The 19,538-nt window shown below is 32.5% G+C and overlaps 1 protein-coding gene and 1 pseudogene across 1 annotated transcript; one reads left to right on the top strand and one right to left on the bottom strand.

The window, feature by feature from the left end:
- On the bottom strand, positions 413-16,395 carry LOC18599624. The gene is made up of 8 exons (XM_018120530.1): positions 13,426-16,395; positions 11,774-12,241; positions 10,964-11,665; positions 5,692-6,525; positions 4,408-4,926; positions 2,926-3,627; positions 572-1,405; positions 413-430 (listed from the first exon to the last, which is right to left on the bottom strand). Exons 1-6 carry the CDS (start codon positions 15,943-15,945, stop codon positions 3,076-3,078), a joined length of 5,595 nt encoding a protein of 1,864 aa, XP_017976019.1. The 5' UTR covers positions 15,946-16,395; the 3' UTR covers positions 413-430; positions 572-1,405; positions 2,926-3,075.
- On the top strand, positions 18,551-19,389 carry LOC108662072 (annotated as a pseudogene).

Here is a 19,538-nt window from a genome sequence, read left to right as displayed (position 1 = left end):
ACAAATAATTTCATTTAAACACAAAATATCTCAACTATAACAAAACTAATACAGACACAAAAGTCTTCTGCAAAGTATGGACATACACCAAAAATCAAGAAAATCAAAGGATATGAAATTTAGGCTGATGAACTAACACTGCAAGGGAGAAACTTGACAGATATGAGGAATGGCAGCAGACAAGCCATACTTCAACAAATGCACTTCCAACCTATAAGGACCATAGCTCTGTGAAGTAACTGCACGTTGAAGTCACCATTTGACTTTTTTTTTTTTGTTATGAACTCACCATCTGTCTTCAATTAATTGACAGAAATTTGAACATTCTGTAATCGCAATAGTGTCTCTCTTGTGTAACATCGTTTAGCCTTATTCCAGGTTGGGGCACCTAAATGGTATCCTCAGTTTTTTCTTCAGAAATTTGAACATTCTGTAATCACAATAGAAGCTATATATCAAGAGGTGAAACTTTGATATTAACATTAGATGATATACAAAGAGGCCTAGAAAGCTATAAGGCAAATAATGCAAGTGATAAATATATATTATTTTTAATGAAATCAGAAAGCACCTGTTCCATGTATAACTGTTCTATGGTGGCACCAAGGTCACCAGCCCAACGCCCCTCAGAATCCGTCCTGTTTAGTTGTACTCTTTCCAGTTTTGGTGTGCTTAAAGCACCCTGACAAAAGCTCTTCAAACTAAGACACTCACTCACAATCACTTGTTCCAATGATGGGAACCTGAAGGTATAATTCCCTGTACAGAAGCTTCTGAGGCTTGGTAAACATTGAAGTTCCAAACGTTTCAACTCCCTGAAAATAATCTCATATGTTGCTTCATCATCTCCCTCGTCTGCAACTACTTCTTTCATCATTTCACATTTTCTAATCGTCATTTCAACAAGATGCACCAAGCTTTGGACTTTGGAAGCTGTAATCAATTCTGCTATCTCTTTGCAGTTCCAGACATCCAAAGTTGTAAGATTTTGAAATGACGTGGATGATGATGCTAAATTAATCAAACTGTTACATCTCCAAACTTTAAGAGTTTCAAGACTTGCACATATATGGTCCAGCGGTGAGTCTTGCTTCCATAGATGTATTATCTTAGGCAGATAATCCAACATTAAGTTTCTAATTTTTGAGGGCATCCGGACTTCATTCTCCTCAATTACATTTCCTCCGTAAGGAGACAGCTCTTTGAAGTTGCAATCAAGCACCGCAAGCATTTCTAGATTGTAAAATCTTTGGAGGAAAAAAAACGGAAAAACAGCTGATTCATCTAGGTAGCAAGAAATGTTAAGGACTTTTATATGACAAAAGAAGTCTGACGGAAATTGGCCATCACATATCATTGCAATGTCATCACTGCTAAATGACACTTCCTCTAATTGGGGGATGACCTGAGAAGTCAACAAACAATAACAAACTGAATTCATACATGAAGCAGAAGGTACTATTTAGTTGTTTGCGTTTTCGCATATAGAGGTTAACAAAGCACCAAATTAATGGAATGGATATAGCCTGAGAGACCCTCTTTGAAATATTTTTACACAAAATTTCTTTATATATTTAGATTTAATGGGTATGTTTCCTCGGCAAGATTAATTGTATGTTTCAAAGAGAGTAAAAACTGTCCTACCCACTAGTGTGATAAGTTTAGAAATTTTTAAATACATGCATTGAACATAACATTATATTTAAAAATTAATGTTGAGATAATCTTTCAACTAGAAATTGATCAAAGAAAACTTGAATTTTTCTCTCATAAAAAACAATCGAGCTTAATAACTTTTCAACAATCAGGATTATATGTAGGAATATACATAAAAAATCTCTCTTTCCATAAATTATTCTTGTAGTAAAAATTTCCTATTTATGTAGGAATACACATAATTTAATCTAATTTTAATGTTTAGAACTAAATTATTGCTCTATATTAATTAAGTTATAATGTTTTCAAACATATGCTCTATCATTATTTGCAAACAGTTTCTATGTTTATAATAATTTGCAAATCTACTTAATTTATTCGTAAAGTTTTTAAATTCTTTTTAAAAACTAACTCCAGTTAAAATATTGTCAACAAATTCAGTAAAAAAAAAAAACTCAATACTATAAATTCCTATAAGTGATACGTTCTGTTAAAAAATATCTTATCAAATATTTAAAAGTTTTGCTTAAATTTTTTCACTGTGATTAATTACAACAATATTAGCATATGGATCAACAGAAACGCATGATGCAAATTACCTAGTGAATAAGTTGTTTGAAGAAGGACCTTTTAGGCATAATCATGTGATAATCAAGAAAAATATTAGAACATAAAGTAGATATGGAAACGAACTAAAGTCTGGGATTATACAGTGGGAAGAAAACCCCACTATCCTCATAACTGATCTCGTGCCACCAATATGAGGATTCAAACTTGAATTTCTCCAGTTGGAGTAGAAAACGGACTTTAATGGATTTCATTCAAAATAAAAACTACTTAAAAGTATTTTAAAGGCGCAATTCAAAGAATTTTTTAGTATTTTAGCCAGAATAATTCTCTAAGTAAAATTAGAACTTTTCCAAAGTAAGTATTATTGTTGGTGAACTATTTTGAATTCGGTAATAATTGAACTAATTAAATTATTTTTAAATTCTTTCAAAAATTAATTCTATTGTTAATTACATTGTACTTGTAGTTTTACCTGCAATTTTATTAGAAAGCTCAATGCTATATATTCTTCTCGGTATTTTTTGAGAATTAAAACTTTTAGTTGTTAGAGATTATAATTTAGATATGATAAGATTCAGTCCAAATGATTATTTTAATTTTAATTTTATTTTTCCAATGAAGGGTTGGATGCATTATTAAGGCACTGAATGACTTAGGTACATATATGAACATATCCAAAAGAAGAGTAGAGGCTCGTACCTTTTCAATCAGGAAAAGTGGTTGTTGGATATGGGACTCTAGCTGCTCAAATATCTTTACCTTCCCACACGAATATGTCCTCAACGTTTTTAACACTGGCCACACAGTAGTGTGCATTCCTGGGTAAAAACATTTGAGGTTTGTTGATTTCTAAAGCTTAAGGAAGGATAACTGATTAAATTCAAACCAAATTTCCTGTTCTAATCCTTCATTCTTTGAAACAATCTCCTCCAACCCACATTCTTGAACTAAAAGCCTTTTAAGTTGTGGAAGACCTTTGGCTATTGAAAATGGAAATAGACTTTTCAAGCTCCAACATTGGAAAACATGTACTCCTCGTAGATTTTGAAAAGAAATACTTCCATGGGGATCGTTATTCCAAACATGCTTCAGCTTTGGCAAACGAAAGAGACGCATTTCTTTTAATTGGAAGGCCACATCACATTTATCCTTGATTTCTAACCCTTGGGCTTGGAGTTCAAACACTTCTTTTAGCGAATCACAATCAGTTATTGTTAGTATTTCCAGTCTTAGAAAAACTCTCAGTACATGAGACGGAAACATATTCAACAATTCATCACAGTACTGAACTTTCAACTCTTTCATCTTACAAAAAGAATCTGCATGAAGTTGGTTATACCATAGTCTCTTCACGTATCTTAAATGAGAGATTCTCACTTTCTCCAAGTTGGGAAAAGCAACCTATCATATCAAATTCATGCCAATGTGAGAAATGATCATACGTAGAGACAAATAGATAAAAGAAAAAAGCAAAGGCAGTTGAGAAGAGTCCACCTGTTCTATTATAATAAAATCCTTTCCACATATCCTTTGTATTTTATTTAACATAGTAATTATTTATATTAACAAAATTGATATCCGGTATTTTTAAACAATCAATATTATTAAAAAAGGACAAGCATAATAATCGTCACATTGCTAAAGTAAGCATATGAATGGTTTATGTAGAGGTTAGCTCTCAATATTATCAAAGAAAAGTTTTTTCAATAGATTTAAATATAACTTTACATAAAAAAAAGTGAACGCTTATAATACTTTAAATTTAAAAGATTTTGTCTTAAAAAAAACTATATTTATTGTCTTTAAACGATAATCAATTGAGAATAAACTAAATCATTATCTACAAACATATATATATATATATATATATATGTATGTATGTATGTCTGTAAGTATATGTATTAGTATAGGTATAGATAAATAGCAGTTTTGGTTGAAGAACTATTCCATATTAAATGGTTTTGAAATTCCTTCTTATTTGGTATGAGGAAGTTGTCTTATTTATTTTATAATTTAACGTAAATGGCACATGGAATTACGGCTAGATATTTTGATTTTACTAGAGAGAAAGATGCACAGCTAGAGTTTAGAAAGAACAATGGGCACGTCACGGGAGTAAGATTAAAATTAAATGTAAAAATGAAGATTCACAAAAGAGAACAAAAAAAATAAAAAACAAACCTTATCGCAGAAAAATCCAGTAAGAATATCAGGGTCATCCTCGTTTCTTTCAATTGCATCACCCAGTATTGCTTGTTTCTCCTTGGGTCTTGGAAATATAGAAACAAAGGTAGTCATGTTGGGACAGCGAGCTACCTCAATTATTTCCAAGGATGGACATTCTATTAGAGCTGGACTTCCCAAATAAAAGCTTGTCAAGTCAGGACAACACTCGATAAAAATGGATTTTAGAAGAGGGAAAATGGCGATCTTATCTAATCTTGCTTCCTCATCAAGAACTGATCTCTCTTCCTTGATGACTGCTTCCATTTTATTGCATTTCTTTATCTCCAGCTGTTGGAGTCGCACAAGGCTTACGGCCATATAGAGGTTAAATATGCATCCCAAGTTGTTGAAATTACAAAACTCTAGAAATTCAAGGCTTTTCAAGTCTAAAATTTCTTGAGGATTTCTATTCCATATGTCCACCAACTCAGGAAACTTTGATGACTTCAAATGCTTTAGACTTCGATATCCAACCTAACATACGTAATACATTAATTATATTTGATACATTATAGCACAAATACAACTAAGAAACTGAACTCCATTGCTTCTGTGTACCCAAAAAAACTTATGCCTCTGTTTGTTCGGTGAGTTGGTTATTATTTTCACTTTTCCTTAATTGTTCTTTTTCTATGTTTCAATACAAATGCAATTAATTTAAATATTAAAGATTTGAAAAATGAGTTTTCACCAATAAAAATAATCACCATATCAAACTCATTTTTTGTAAATCTTTCCTTTTTGTAACCTTCTAAAACTATGTTTTCTTTTAATTTTTAAACACCAAATGCTCTTCTTTTTCCATGTTCCATACAAATTTTCTATAATTCTTTTGCTTTATTTTTATTTTTATTTTTGCATTAAAAACCGTTGAACATTAATACCATTAAAAGATTTGAAAATTATTAATATAAAATACATTAAAATTAAAAGGTCTTTTTTGACATTCGCACAGTCAAAAGATTTGGAGTAGAGGGAGTGTATTCACATTTTTACTATTTGTGAATGACAAAAGAATTGGCAAAAGCAAAATTATTAAAACCTAAATTAGTGTGGTTGTTGCTAAGTTTATAAGTTTCTTTTGTTATCGGCTTTCACTTTCTAAAAAAATCGTTGAAAGGTAAAGCAAATGATATAGACTTTAAGTTCAAGGTGTAGTTCAATGTTCACTTAAATTATCTCAATAATCGATATGAGAATAAGATGATGCCTTTCAAAAAAAAAAATTCGATAACATACCTTTTCCTCGTGTAACTGTTCTATGGTGGCATTAAGGTCACCAACCCAACGCCCTTTATAATGTGTCGGCACGAGTTGTACTCTGTGTAACTTGGGTGTGCTTAAAGCTCCATGACAAAAGCTGTTCAATCTAGGACACTGGCTCACAATCACTCGTTCCAATGATGGGAACTTGAAGGTGTAATTCCCTGAACAAAAGCTTCTGAGGCTTGCTAAACAACGAAGTTCCAAACATTTTAACCCTCTAAAAATAATCTCATCTGTTGCTTCATCATCTCCCTCGCTCGCAACTACTTCTTTCATCATTTTACACTTTGTTATCTTCATTTTGACAAGACGCACCAAACTTTGGGCTTTTGGGGATGTAATCAACTTTACTATCCCTTTGCACTTCCAGACATCCAAAGTTGTAAGATTTTCAAAAGATGCGGATGATGATCCTAAATTAATCAAACTATCACAATTCCAAACTTCAAGAGTTTCAAGACTTGCACAAATATGACCCAATGGTGACTCTTGCTTCCATAGATGTGTCACCTTATGTAAATACCTCAATTTTAACTTTTTAAATTTTGGGAGCATCCAGACTTCCTTCTCCTCACCAACATTTCTTTCGTAAGGTGATAGCTCCTTGAAGTTGCAACTAAACAGCTCAAGCTTTTCTAGATTGTAAAATCTTTGGAGGAAAGAAAACGGGAAAACAGCAGATTCACTGAGGTAGCAAGTAACCTGAAGAACTTTTATATGGCAAAAAAAATTTTCTGAAAACTGGTCACCACATATCATTGCGATCTCATCACTGCTAAACGACACTTCCTCCAATTGAGGGATAACCTGAGAAATCAACAAACAATAAGACGTTGAACTTATAATGATAAACTAAGCCTTCAAACGATACTAAAATTTTCACTTAGCGAAACTCTCGCTAAAAAATTAAAAAAGAAAAGAACGAGTTGCTGGTGCAGGTGATTTAACCAATTTTTTGGAAATTTTCTTTCATTGCCCTTATTTTATATCTATAAATTTTATTTATTTATATGTATCTACCATATCATTTTTGTTTTATACGTGTATAGTTTTTCTGCTTGCTTTTTATCATTTACTTTTACTTCATAAAAGATTATTAAAAGGCAAAAACAAAAGATATAAGATAAAAAAAAAAATCTCCCTGTAACCTTCCCGAAGAAAGACAAAGCTGTCTATCAACAATTTCCCTATAAAGACATTGTCTTCAAGTTTCTGAATGGATTAAATGAATCATTCTTTGCCATTAAGTCTCAAATCACACTTATGGACCCCATTCCAGCGATAGATAAGATTTATGACCTTTTTCGAGAGAGGAGACTCATAGAAACCTTATATTTCAATCACAACTAGTGTTTGAATTCTCTGTAATACTTACCACAACTGATAATATGGGAAGAAAGTCAAGAAAGATTTGACATGCTCCCACTGTGCAAAGAAAGGGCATATCAAAGACAAATGCTATAGAATCACAGGCTTCCCTAAAGATTTTGTGAAATTTCAAATTCACAAAAGGAAAGAACAACTTTAAAAAGGGTAAAGTTGTTGTCAACAATGTCTTTACAAAGAATGAATCATCAATTGGAGCTGAATTCCAATCTGATCAGGAGGAAAATTTTGGGGGCATTGGTTCCATATCTTAGATATTTATCGTTAAGCAACAAGTCCACATGTTGATGGAGCTCTTGAATGAGAATGGTTTGACTGGTAATGATTGTAAGAGCAATTCATTAAACACTCATCAAACAAAGCATTCACTAGTAAACTCAGCCTTTGTAGGTATCATTTTCGGTCATTCTTATTTCAATACCTACAATAATATGCCTCCTAAATTTAGAAATGTAAATACTATCATGGTTAAACAAATTTGTTAGATCATGAAATCAGGTGCAACTGATCATATCTCTCGTTCATTAAGTAACTTCATTTCTGCTAGACTTGTTAGTAATTGCTAGACTTGATGCAAGATAACAAAGATCAACAGGACTTTTCTAAATGTCATTTTGATAAACTTGTCAAATTTCCTTTTGTTTTTCCTATCAATGCTTGTAGAGCAGGACATAAAACTTTTGATTTAAGGCATTTTAGGTTAGGCCATGCTCCTTTGAAAAGGATTTATGTAATACATCAACAATATCCAAAATTTTTTTTTTGAAAGATGAGTTTTTATTAATGATAAGCTGGAATGCCATGGGGAGTCTTAAACGTTGAGAGTTGAAGACTCCTGTTGGCATAGAAGCTATCTTGAGAAGAGCCTATTATGTACAATTACAAATGGAGCAGCTGCTCAAGGAGCACTTGGCAGCATCTCAACACGGATAATCTCAAAACCAAGTAGAGTTTTGGATAAAACCCCTAAACAAAAGTCTAATACTAGTGATACTCTATCATAGTCTAAACAATATCCAAATGTTTAAGGTTCAAATGAAATGCTTTGTGAAATCTTTCCCTTGGCAAAGCAAAGAAAGCTTCCATTACCTGTCCATGCTCAAAGCTGAAAAGCTACTTTTGAATTATTTCATGTAGACATCTACGGTCCATATGAGACTCCCACTTTATCTTGTCAAAGGTATTATCTTACTATTGTGGATGATTTCACACATTTCACTTGGATTTTCTTAATGAAATGTAAATCAGATGTCATGACAATTATTCCTTCCTTTAATATGATTGGTCAAAGACCATTTTATTTTTCAATCAAATGGTTAAGATCAAACAATGACCAATGTTTTAAACTTACTGATTTCTTTGACAAGACAGGTATAATTCATCAATTATCTTGTGTGGACACTCCTCAGTAGAATAGAGTTATTAAGAGAAAGCATCAACACATTCTGGTAGTTAAAAAGGGCCCTAATGCACCAGTCAAATGTCTTTATTCATTTTTTGGGGGGATGCAGTGCTCATTTCAGTACATATAACTAGCACATCCTACTAGTTACAGACAACTAATTGGTAAGCTACTATATTTAACTTTCAGTAGACCTAATATCTCCTATGCAGTGTAGGTTTTGTCTCAATTTATGGACAAACCTAGATATGGACATCTCATGGTAACTCGTAGGGCATTGAAATACTTAAAAGGAGCATTAAGGCAAGGGATCCTAATGAAGTCAAGATCCAATTTGAGGATATCAGCTTTATGTTGATAGTGACTGGCAAGATGCCCAAACACTTGAAAATCAATCATTGGGTACAGTATTTTTATTGGGGAATTGTTAGTAAGTTGGAAATCAAAGAAACAGTTAGTGGCAGCTCGAAGCTCAGCTAAAGTGGAGTATCGATCAATGGCTTCCACATGTTGTGAGATTTTAAGGATAAAGTACTTATTAATTGATTTTGGAGTTGAGCACAATGATGCAGTGAACCTTTATTAAGATGGTCAATCGACAATTCACATTAATACAAATCTAGTTTTCCATGAAAGAATAAAACATATAAGAAATGGACTACCATTTCATTTGTGAAAAAGTGCTGGCTGTAGAGATTAAGCCACAGCACATCTCTACTAACTTGCAGATAATTGACATGTTTACATAGGCTTTACAACCAAAACAATTCCACAAGCTGATAAGTAAGACAAATGTTCACAATATTCACACTTCTTCTTAAGGGGGACTATTGGAAAATACATTTAAGACAAGGGCTTCTATATATGAAGCCTTGAAAAAGATGGAGTCTCAGGTCTTCATGTCAAAAGAATTTCAAGAAAACAATTCTTGATAACATTTTAAGATAAGGGCTTCTATGAAGCCATGAAAAATTCAAAATGGACATGGCTTGGACAGTGGATTGAAAACATCTAAGAATGGTTAGAAGAGATTGTTACAGTTTGTAGAAAGTCATAGGTGGCTTGTTACAGGGTCCCTTGCATGCATGGGATGTCTTTACATTCTGGAACTTAGCTAACACAATTAGGGAGTTCATTTTTTAAGATGGTGATTCATTGAAATTTCAATCCTTCGTTAGAGGTGCAATGCAAATAGTCACTAGCTCAAAGTTGAATATTGATGAAATAGTGAATCTAGTAATGGGAAATAGAAGCTATAAGGTGAGATTATTGGAGGTGGAGCCCATATGTTTTTAACCTTTTTTAGTGTTACTATAAGTCACAATACATGAACTAAAAATCTTGAAGATTACGAGTCTGTTCTTAGTCCATAGTCCATGGGTGAGAAGGAATTAGTCTTTGGTTCTTCATCCCCATCCATCACGGTGGAAGGAAGAAAATGATGCAAATAGTGAAATGGGGAAGAGCCGAAGAGTGCCTAGAAGGACCGTTAAAAGGATTATGATCACACTTTGAGAGTAGCAAATTATCTTGTTGACTCATTGGCTAAATTAGGGTTGGAGAAGGCTAAGTTCTTTCATGCATGGTGGTATTTCTTTTCCAATCTAGCTCACCATGTAAGGGTAGAACTTGATCCAAAAAAAAAAAAAAAACAATAAGAACTTGATTGAATGCAATAGAAAAATAAAAATTTATTTAATTTTTTTTTAGTAGTTCAAAGGTTCTTTTGAGTATTATGTCAAAATTTTTTAATTGAGAAAAAAATTGAAAGGGACAAAATTTAACAAAACTATATTCATTAATTAATACTACAATATAATTACAATTACTTATTATATTTCAGGTATAACTAAGAAAATTTAACATTTGATTATACTTATTCTGCTTACTTCGGATAGCAAATATGTAATTAACACAATAAAAAAAATCTTAGTGGAAAGCAGTTTAGGCTTATATGATAATCAATTAGAAACTTGGTTGACATCCCCTCTCTCCTTTATGGTTGAGGTCCGACACCCTTCAATGATTCTTTTCAACCAACTAGTTTTCAATACACCTTTACCCTCATTTCGTAATTATGAGTTCACAATTTATGGGTGGATGCTACTCATGTTAACCGTAATAATAGGTGTAAATTAAAAGGTAATAGATAAAAAGGTCATAGAGGGGAGCCCAATCTTTTAGAGTTTGTACAAATCTATCATCAATAATATTCAATGCCAAAAATAAAATATATGAAGATTAAGTTATAAAAATATAAAAAATTTATAACCTAATCCTATTAATAATTTTTTTAGAATTAAAATTTGTAGTTGTCAGAGGTTATAAGATTTGATACAAGTGATTATTTTAATTATTTTGTATTTTCCCAATGAAAAATTAGGTATATTATTGAGGTAATGGATGAGTTAAGTAAAATGTATGAACATCTCCAAAGGAAGAGTAAAGGCTTTGTACCTTTTCAATATGAAAAAGTGGTTGTTGGATATGGGACTCCAGCTGGCCAAGTATCTTTATTTTCCCACACCGATGTGTCTTCAAATTTTTTAACGCCGGCCAAACAGTGGTGTGCCTTCCTGAGTAAAAACATTTGAGGTTTGTTAAATTCCAAAGGCTAAGGAAGGATAACTGATTAAATTCAAAGCGAATTTCCTGTTCTAATCCTTCATTCTTTGAAACAATCTCCTCCACTCCACTACTAGTAATCTCAAGGCTTTCAAGTTGTGGAAGACCTTTGGCTATTGAAAATGGAAACAGACTTTTCAAACTCCAACATTTCCAAACATCTACTACACGTAGAGCTTGAAATGAAATATTTCCCTGCGGATCCTTGTTCCAAACATGCTTCAACTTTGGCAAACGAAAGAGATACATTTCTTTTAATTGTAAGGCCACATCACACGTATCTTTGATTTCTAGCCCGTGGACTTGGTGTTCGAACACTTCTTCAAGTGAACCACAATCAGTTACTCTTAGTATTTCAAGTCTTTGAAATGCTCCAAGAACAAAAGATTGAAAAATATTCAACAACTCATCACAGTACTCAACTTTCAACTCTTTCATCTTATAAAAAGAATCCGCATGAAATTGGTTAAACCCTAACCTCTTCACGTTTCTCAAATGAGAGATTGTCACTTTCTCCAAGTTGGGAAAAGCAACCTACCAGCCAATGTGAAAATGATCATAAGCAGAGATAATTCCAACAGCAAGTGAAAGAGAAAACAAATAGCTAAGAAAAGAAAATGCAAAGCACATTAAGAAATTCACCTGTTCATTGAACAGCGCTTCAGTAGTACTGCCAATAGTGATATCTTTACTCATAGATTTGTTGATGAATCCCTTCAATTTAAGGCAGTGCTCTATCTCTAGAATCTTTAAGGATGGGAATTCAAGAAAATAATTTTCATGGCAAAATCCGATGAGTTTCTGAAGAGCCTTTAATTTTAGGGAGTTTAATAGAGGGAATGAAATTGTAGCTCTCTTTCCATCTTCTTTTATCTCCTCCGTTGCTACTATCTCTTGTATGCACCTGCAATCAATTACCTCAAAGCTTTTGAGCTGCTGCAAACATTCAGCCATAAAGCACGATAATACGTGCTTTAAGTTGTCACATCCCTCAATAATCAAGCTCGTCAAATTTTGCATCGAATAAGACCCGCTGGGAAGTTGGTAGTGCCATATCCTTTCAATGTTGATTGAGGATAGTTTTAGCTTCTCCAACTTAGGAAACATTATCTGCACAATGAACTTTGAATTAATACCAAATAACATGCTGTGAAAGGTCATGTGTGATGTTTGTCACCTACTATTTTATTATTAAAATAATAAATATAATTTAATAATTGTAAAATATCTATTGAATTAAATTTTACTGAAAATATATAACATATTTATTTTTTACATTAAAACAATTGATCATCAATAATATTAAGAAATGAATATTTTTATATAAAATACACTAAAATCAACATTTCCGGTTCATAATACATAAAATCAAAGACACTACTTAGCTAAGAAAAAAAAAGGATGCTTTTTTTTTAAAGTTGGTAATTTATTGATAACAAAAACTAGAATGCCATGAAGAGTCTTATACTTTAGTAGGTAAAGACCCCTTTTGGCATCAAAACTAGCTTAGAGAAGAGTCAATAACTATACAATTGCAAAATAATACAACCTGCTCAAAATGAAATTGGCAGCACCCACAAAAAGAACAGCCCCTATACAAAAATTAAGTTCTGGCTGAAACCTAACACGATGCGACAGGAAAAAACCAAGAAAACCAGATGACAGCTCTTTATCTACTAAAGGGACGTTAAGATGGTACTAAAGTCATAACCTGATACTCTAATGTGTAAATGTGTAGTTTGAAGAATACTGGCCGAATGCCACTCGCTGTGCAGGTGAAAGAAAAAGATAAATAAATGTTATATACAACAATTATATTTTTTTCTTAAAAATAATTAAAGTGAAAAGTTATGTTTATGGGAGTGGGGAAATGGTGGAAGAAGAGTGGACAGAAAATTAAGGAGAATCAAGAGATCTAAAAGAAATGAATGATAAGAAGTTACAAGATTTTTAAATAGCACATGAAATAAAAATCGTCTTATTAATATATATATATATGCCTTGGAAAAAGAAAATATATTTTGTGTGTGTATTATAGTTGTCAGTAAAATATCAAGTGGCATAATTTTAGAAATATTGGCATATATATATAAACTCTCTTGTTAAACCATCAATCCTACCAACTAAGACAATAGCTATCATATAAGAGTTTATAGAAGAACAAGTATAACATAGTACTTCCTTTGTCCTGTTTATTTTTTGGAGAAATATTGTAAAGATGAATATAAAATCTAAAGCAAGTTGGAAATGAGACAAATATTTATGCCTTTGGGTGAACGAAAAATATTAAATACCTTGTCATTGAAAAGTGGCAACTCTTTTGGAGAAATGGAAGTTGAATCGTCGCATCCGGAGCAAAAGCTAACGAGCTTTGGCAAACCATGAAGCGTCAAGGAATGTAGTTGAAGAAACTCAATTTTGTCAACATCAATATGTTTAATGATATATTGGATCATCGCACCATTTTGAATATGAAGATTCTTCAACTGTCGAAAACATTCCTTATGTTCTGACTCAAATAGCAAAATCTTGACACCTGTCATTTCATATAGATGTAGATGTTCCACTTTGTTCAATAACATTTTCAATCCATAATTTAGATACCGAATGCTTGTATTTAGCTGGAGTTTCAGTGTCGAGTATTCAATCTGACCATCCCAATCCCATGCTTCTCCTATGAAAATCTTGTATCTTTGCAATTTTTCAAAGAACAAATCTCTTGGAATAATCTTGGCATTAGGGATATGAACATCTAAGGCGGTTAAACAAGACAAAGCCTTGAATTCTGCAAGACTAGCATTGCTTCGTTGAGTGTGTCCCTCTGTCTCCCATTGAACAAAACTGTTACCCATATATAATTCTTCTAGTCTAGACAAACTCGATAAGATGTTTGGGAGAATTATTTTGAGTTTGGTGCAACCAGTTAGATCTAACAACTTTAGCTTAATCAGCTGTCCAATTTCCTTGGGTAACATTTCAATATGAGATTTCAAAAGGCTAAGAATTTCTAAATTCTTGAGCTCTCCAATAATGGCAATATCTCCCAACACACATTGATCGAGGCACAATGTTCCAAGGTTTGATAGTAGAGAAATGGAGGAAGGTAAGGACAAAAAATGCATTTTAGTCAAATCTAGAACTTTAAGATTTTTCGTTTCATTGAAAAAGTTAGTTGGCATTTCCATCGAAGGATCCCTGCTACCCATATAGAAAAATGTAAGTTTTGGACATTTCAATTGATCAGGAAGCTTGCTAATACTAGCATAACGCAAACTAATTTTGTCGCAATTTTTCATTGCCTCTACATTTGGCCAATCTTTCTGAACATCCTCCTTGTTTAATGCAAAGACACGGTTCTCCCTAGAAGCGATTGATATGGCAACATCACGAATAAGGTCATGCATATCAAAGCACTGATCGGTGTAACTATCAAGTAACAAACAAGAGGTTTTCAGGTTACTCACCACCGTCAACAATCTATCTCGTGCTTCTTCTACTGTGTTGACACTACTAAATAGACCCAAACCCATGCTATATTTCAGCATGTCTTGAATAAGAGCATTATGACCAAGTAGACTGCAAAGCAAGAAAGCCTGTTTGAGCTCCTCATCTTTTAAATGATTGTAACTCAACTCTATAGCAGCATATGCATCTGCTGGTACCCCACAGAAGTTGCTTGAGGAAGGCCTCTGTAGTTGCCGCAAAGCATCCTTCCATTCAAACAAAGCTTTATTCCTCAAAGCCCTTGCAACCGTTGAAATGGCGATTGGCAGACCAGCACACTTTTCAGCTACCTTAGTAGCTATAGACCGCAATTCAGGACTTTCAGCACTGTTCCCTGCCATCTTCTTGAATAAATCCCAAGCTTCCTCTTCTTTTAAAACATCGATTAGAAATGTTTTCTGAGCATCCATACCATTCAGTAAAACATTGAGATCTCTTGACGTAAGCAGGATGTTGCATCCTTCATGTTCATCTGCAATAGGAATTCCCACTTCCTTCAGGTCTAACCTTGCCCAAATATCATCTAAAACAACAAGAATCTTCTTTTCTTCCTTCAATCTTTCGTGCAATCGACTAGCTCTTATAGCCACACTCTTTTCTTCTAATTTTAAACCCAATGACTCTGCAATTTGGTCTTGCATTTTCTGAATATCAAGAGTCTGAGTTACATCTGCCATAACCACCACATCACATAACTTATCCCCTTTGACTTTTTTAGCAACTTCTTTGACAAGTGTGGTCTTGCCCACACCACCCGTTCCGTACACCCCTATAATGTTGATACTAGGATGTTTCAATACCTCCATTATCTCGTTAAAAACCTGCTTTCTTGAATCAAAGGCCTCAAAATCTTTAGGAGATGCATCCACTATGGCTCGAGGAAGATCACGGTATGATACTTTGTCAAATTCACCTTGTTGGAGGAGTTCATCAACAGCGTTGGCATCTTTTTCTGATTCCTTGCTAAGCTGGTAACGAGACTTGAAATTGGGACACAAGCCAATGAAACACTTGTTCCTTGCTTTGTCTTCAAGGTCCTTCATTTCTTTCGCCCGTTCATTGATTATCTTGTCCACTTCGATCAGCCAATTCTCGACGCCGATCTCTATTTTCTCCGCGTTCCTCTTAGCAGCATTAACATCATGCTGCACTCTATCTCTTCTTTCTTTCAACCTCTGAACTTTTTCCTCAAAAGTCTCAACCCTTCTCTGATGGTGGAATACATAACTGATACGACGCTTAATTTGGAGGAACATGAATTTGGCAATTTCGCTAACGAGATTGCCAGCGCTGCCAGTAGGAATTTCCATATTTTTCGGTGGGTTTTTTTTTTTTTTTTTTTTGGTTTCAACCCCCAAGCAAAAGTATAAATGAGGGACTAACAGAGACAACAAGGGAGCAGACCCAAACAATACGAAAAACAAGGAAAGATGATACCGAGCCCGATATTCAAATCGTGAGAAATAGGAAAAAGACTCGAAAAAGCTGAGGAATTAGTTTGATAAACAGAGAATCGAAGTAAAAGGCTTTGACTAGAAATATAGACATCAAGAGAACAAAGGAAAGGAGGGACCAAAATTAACCAAGTGAGCTGAAGACAAACAGGGAAGTACTGGGAAGGGTTTATGAACAAAGGAGTAGACGTAATTATGATCGGATTGGGATCGGAAAGTAGAGGAGGAATGGTTCAGGCTTTTGGTATGCTGTAGAGGAATGGGAATATCTCAGAGTTGTAACGGAGGTCAAACCGATAAGGCAAGAAATTGATGAGGGGAGAGCAATCAAACACTTGAAAGAATTTACTATTATTAGGGGTATTTTACAAAATAACCTTTAAAAATAAGATATTTTTAAAAGTAACTCTTTTTATAATTTTAATTATTTTTAATTAAGTTAGACAAAATTATCTTTAATGATGTTACACACCATGATGTTACACGCCATATTGAAAAAATGTTATTGTTACATGCCATGTACCACTACAAGAAAACAGCTTATTATCGACGGAAAAAATTCCGTTGAAAATTTTCAAATGATTTTTAACGGAATTTTAATGAAAATTTGAACAAATTTTTCCGATTCCGTTGGAAAATTTTTTTTTGACCAAAAAAATTTATGCCATCACCTTTTCCGATGGAATTTCCAATGAATTTCCAACAAAATTTTCCGTTGAAAATCCGTTGAAAAGTTTAAAGACTAACAAAAATTTGAAACATGGTAAAATTTCCAATGGAATTTTCTGTTAAAAAAAGTTATTTCCAACGGAAGATTCCGTTGAAAAATTCTGTTGGTAATAGTATTATTTTAATTTTTTTATTAAAATATTTTATACTTTTTTATAAATTTTGTTAATATTTTATAAAAAATAGATATTAACAAAAGTAAATACATACATATTGAAGTTTATAATATTTAAAAGTTTAAGAATGTTTTCCTTTGATTAATTTTGTACATTTTTTTAAACTTTATTGAATCATACATTATAAATTAATAATACCAAATTCATTAATTTTCTAACATTAAAAAATTTATAAAAAGAACAAAATAAATTTGTTAATTTTATAAAAATACATGATAAGATATAATAATCAATTAAACAAAAAATAATAATATTTTATGTACGTTTTAATTGTAATTAGTTAATATATATAAATTAAGAAGATAGATTTATAATAAACTTATTAATATAATATATTTAAAATATATTAATTTATTATATCTATGTATACAAATTATTCACAAAATATATATATATATAACCTATTGTATTAATATGAAAGTACAAGTTATATTCTTTAATTGATATAACTTTATAAGTTAATATATATATATATATATATGTATGTTTATGAGATATTAAAATATCCTACATATATATATATATTAATATGTTTTATATGTAAGGTTATTGTAAATTTCATTTATATGATTACAGTTATTAATTTTATTAGTTATTATCATACTTTTTATAAAATTATATTGATAATTAATTATACAAATTTTGTAATATATATCAAAGTCTAACATATAATTTGTATCATTAATATATATATAATAAATTTAGTAATATAACATTATGTTTTATATTGAGTAATACAAAAAAATTAATTTATTAATAAAATTTAAAATATTTAAATTTGTGTTAAGGTAAAGACTTGAACTTCTGACCACATGTTAAATGAATTAGACTTTAACCAATTCTATTACCTGCCCAAAATCATATTTTTATGCCACGTATTTTTATTATCCGTAATTAGTATTATTTATGCATATGTATTTTATCCATTTTTGTATTATTATGATTAACAAATTTATTGTTATCATTAATTTCCTATTTCTTTTATTTGTTTATTTTGATTAATTGGTGATTAAGTATGTATAATTTTTTATTTATTTACAATTAAGAACATCGAAATTCTGAATTAGGACTTTTTCATTAAACTAGTAGAGTCTTAATCGAAATCCTTAACGTAAAGAAATTCATTCAGAATTACGACTTCTCTCATTTCAAATGGACATCCCATCATTGATATTGATCCTAAAATAACTATTTTTTATATTTTCTAGTTATTTTAATTTGACTAAACTAGACATATATATATGTATAACCTTTTCCTACAATAATTTAAATTAAACCAAAATTATGTTTTAATTTATCAAAATAATTAGACCCAGAACCAATTAAAACAAATCCACTCCGAAATGAAATGGAGCCAAAGCTTTAAACTAATGCCGCATTTTCACCAATAAGTGAGAAGCAATGCCATTTACAAGAACAAATCCTATTGGTCAGTTCTCATTGCACACGGATCGCAACGTCAACAACTTAAGAGCCGTTAATAACTTCTTCACTCTACGGTTAAGATTTGTCCATTTAAAATCTTTCATAACAAGCACGAAATTTTCACTTCTTCCCGCTTCTGCCAAATTCCCCCCATTTATCCTGCCAAATCCTACCCATTCCATCATCACACTTATCTCTCCGATTTTTACTTACTTTCTCGCAAACTAAACATTCTTGTTTACTATCAACTTTCCTACCAATGGCTCGTACCAAGCAAACAGCTAGAAAGTCAACCAGCGGCAAAGCCCCACGTAAGCAGCTAGCCACAAAGGCCTCTCACAAATCGACTCCGGTAACCGGAGGAGTGAAGAAGCCTCATTGTTTCAGGCCAGGAACTGTGGCTCTGAGAGAAATCAGAAAGTACCAGAAGAGTACCCAACTTTTGATCAGGAAGCTTCCTTTCTAGAGGCTGGTGAGAGAAATCCCTCAAGATTTCAAGACTGTATCGACTCCGGCAACCGGAGGAGTGAAGAAACGTCACTGTTTCAGGCCAGGAACTGTGGCTCTGAGAGAAATCAGAAAGTACCAGAAGAGTACCCAACTCTTGATCAGGAAGCTTCCTTTCTAGAGGCTGGTGAGAGAAATCACTCAAGATTTCAAGATTGATTTGAGGTTCCAAAGCAGCGCTGTCGTTGCTCTTCAAGAGGCCACTGAAGCTTATCTCGTTGGGCGGTTTGAGGATACTAATCTCTGTGCCATTCATGCTAAGAGGGTTACAATTATGCCCAAGGATATCCAGCTAGCTAGGAAGATCAGAGGAGAGCGAGCTTAGGTTGTTTGATCATTTCGGCTCATTAATGGTTAACATTAGAGGAATAAAAGTTTCTGGCTTTACTTGTGGAATTTGCTTTCTGAGCAAATGGTGATGTCCATCGGTGGAATTTTAATGAATGCTCTATATTTTTCATTAGTTAAAGGGGATTTTATTTGGCTTTAATTATTCATTTTTGTTATGAACTTAATTTGCTATTTGGGAATACCTCTTGCTGTTTGGAAATAGTTGCAATGAATCTTTTGTGATTAATGAACAAGTGCTTATGTGAATCTTTTGCTTCATTT

This window comes from Theobroma cacao, chromosome 5 (genome assembly GCF_000208745.1).
Source record: "Theobroma cacao cultivar B97-61/B2 chromosome 5, Criollo_cocoa_genome_V2, whole genome shotgun sequence".
Taxonomy (NCBI): domain Eukaryota; kingdom Viridiplantae; phylum Streptophyta; class Magnoliopsida; order Malvales; family Malvaceae; genus Theobroma; species Theobroma cacao.
This window is presented reverse-complemented; position numbering and strand designations above follow the sequence as displayed.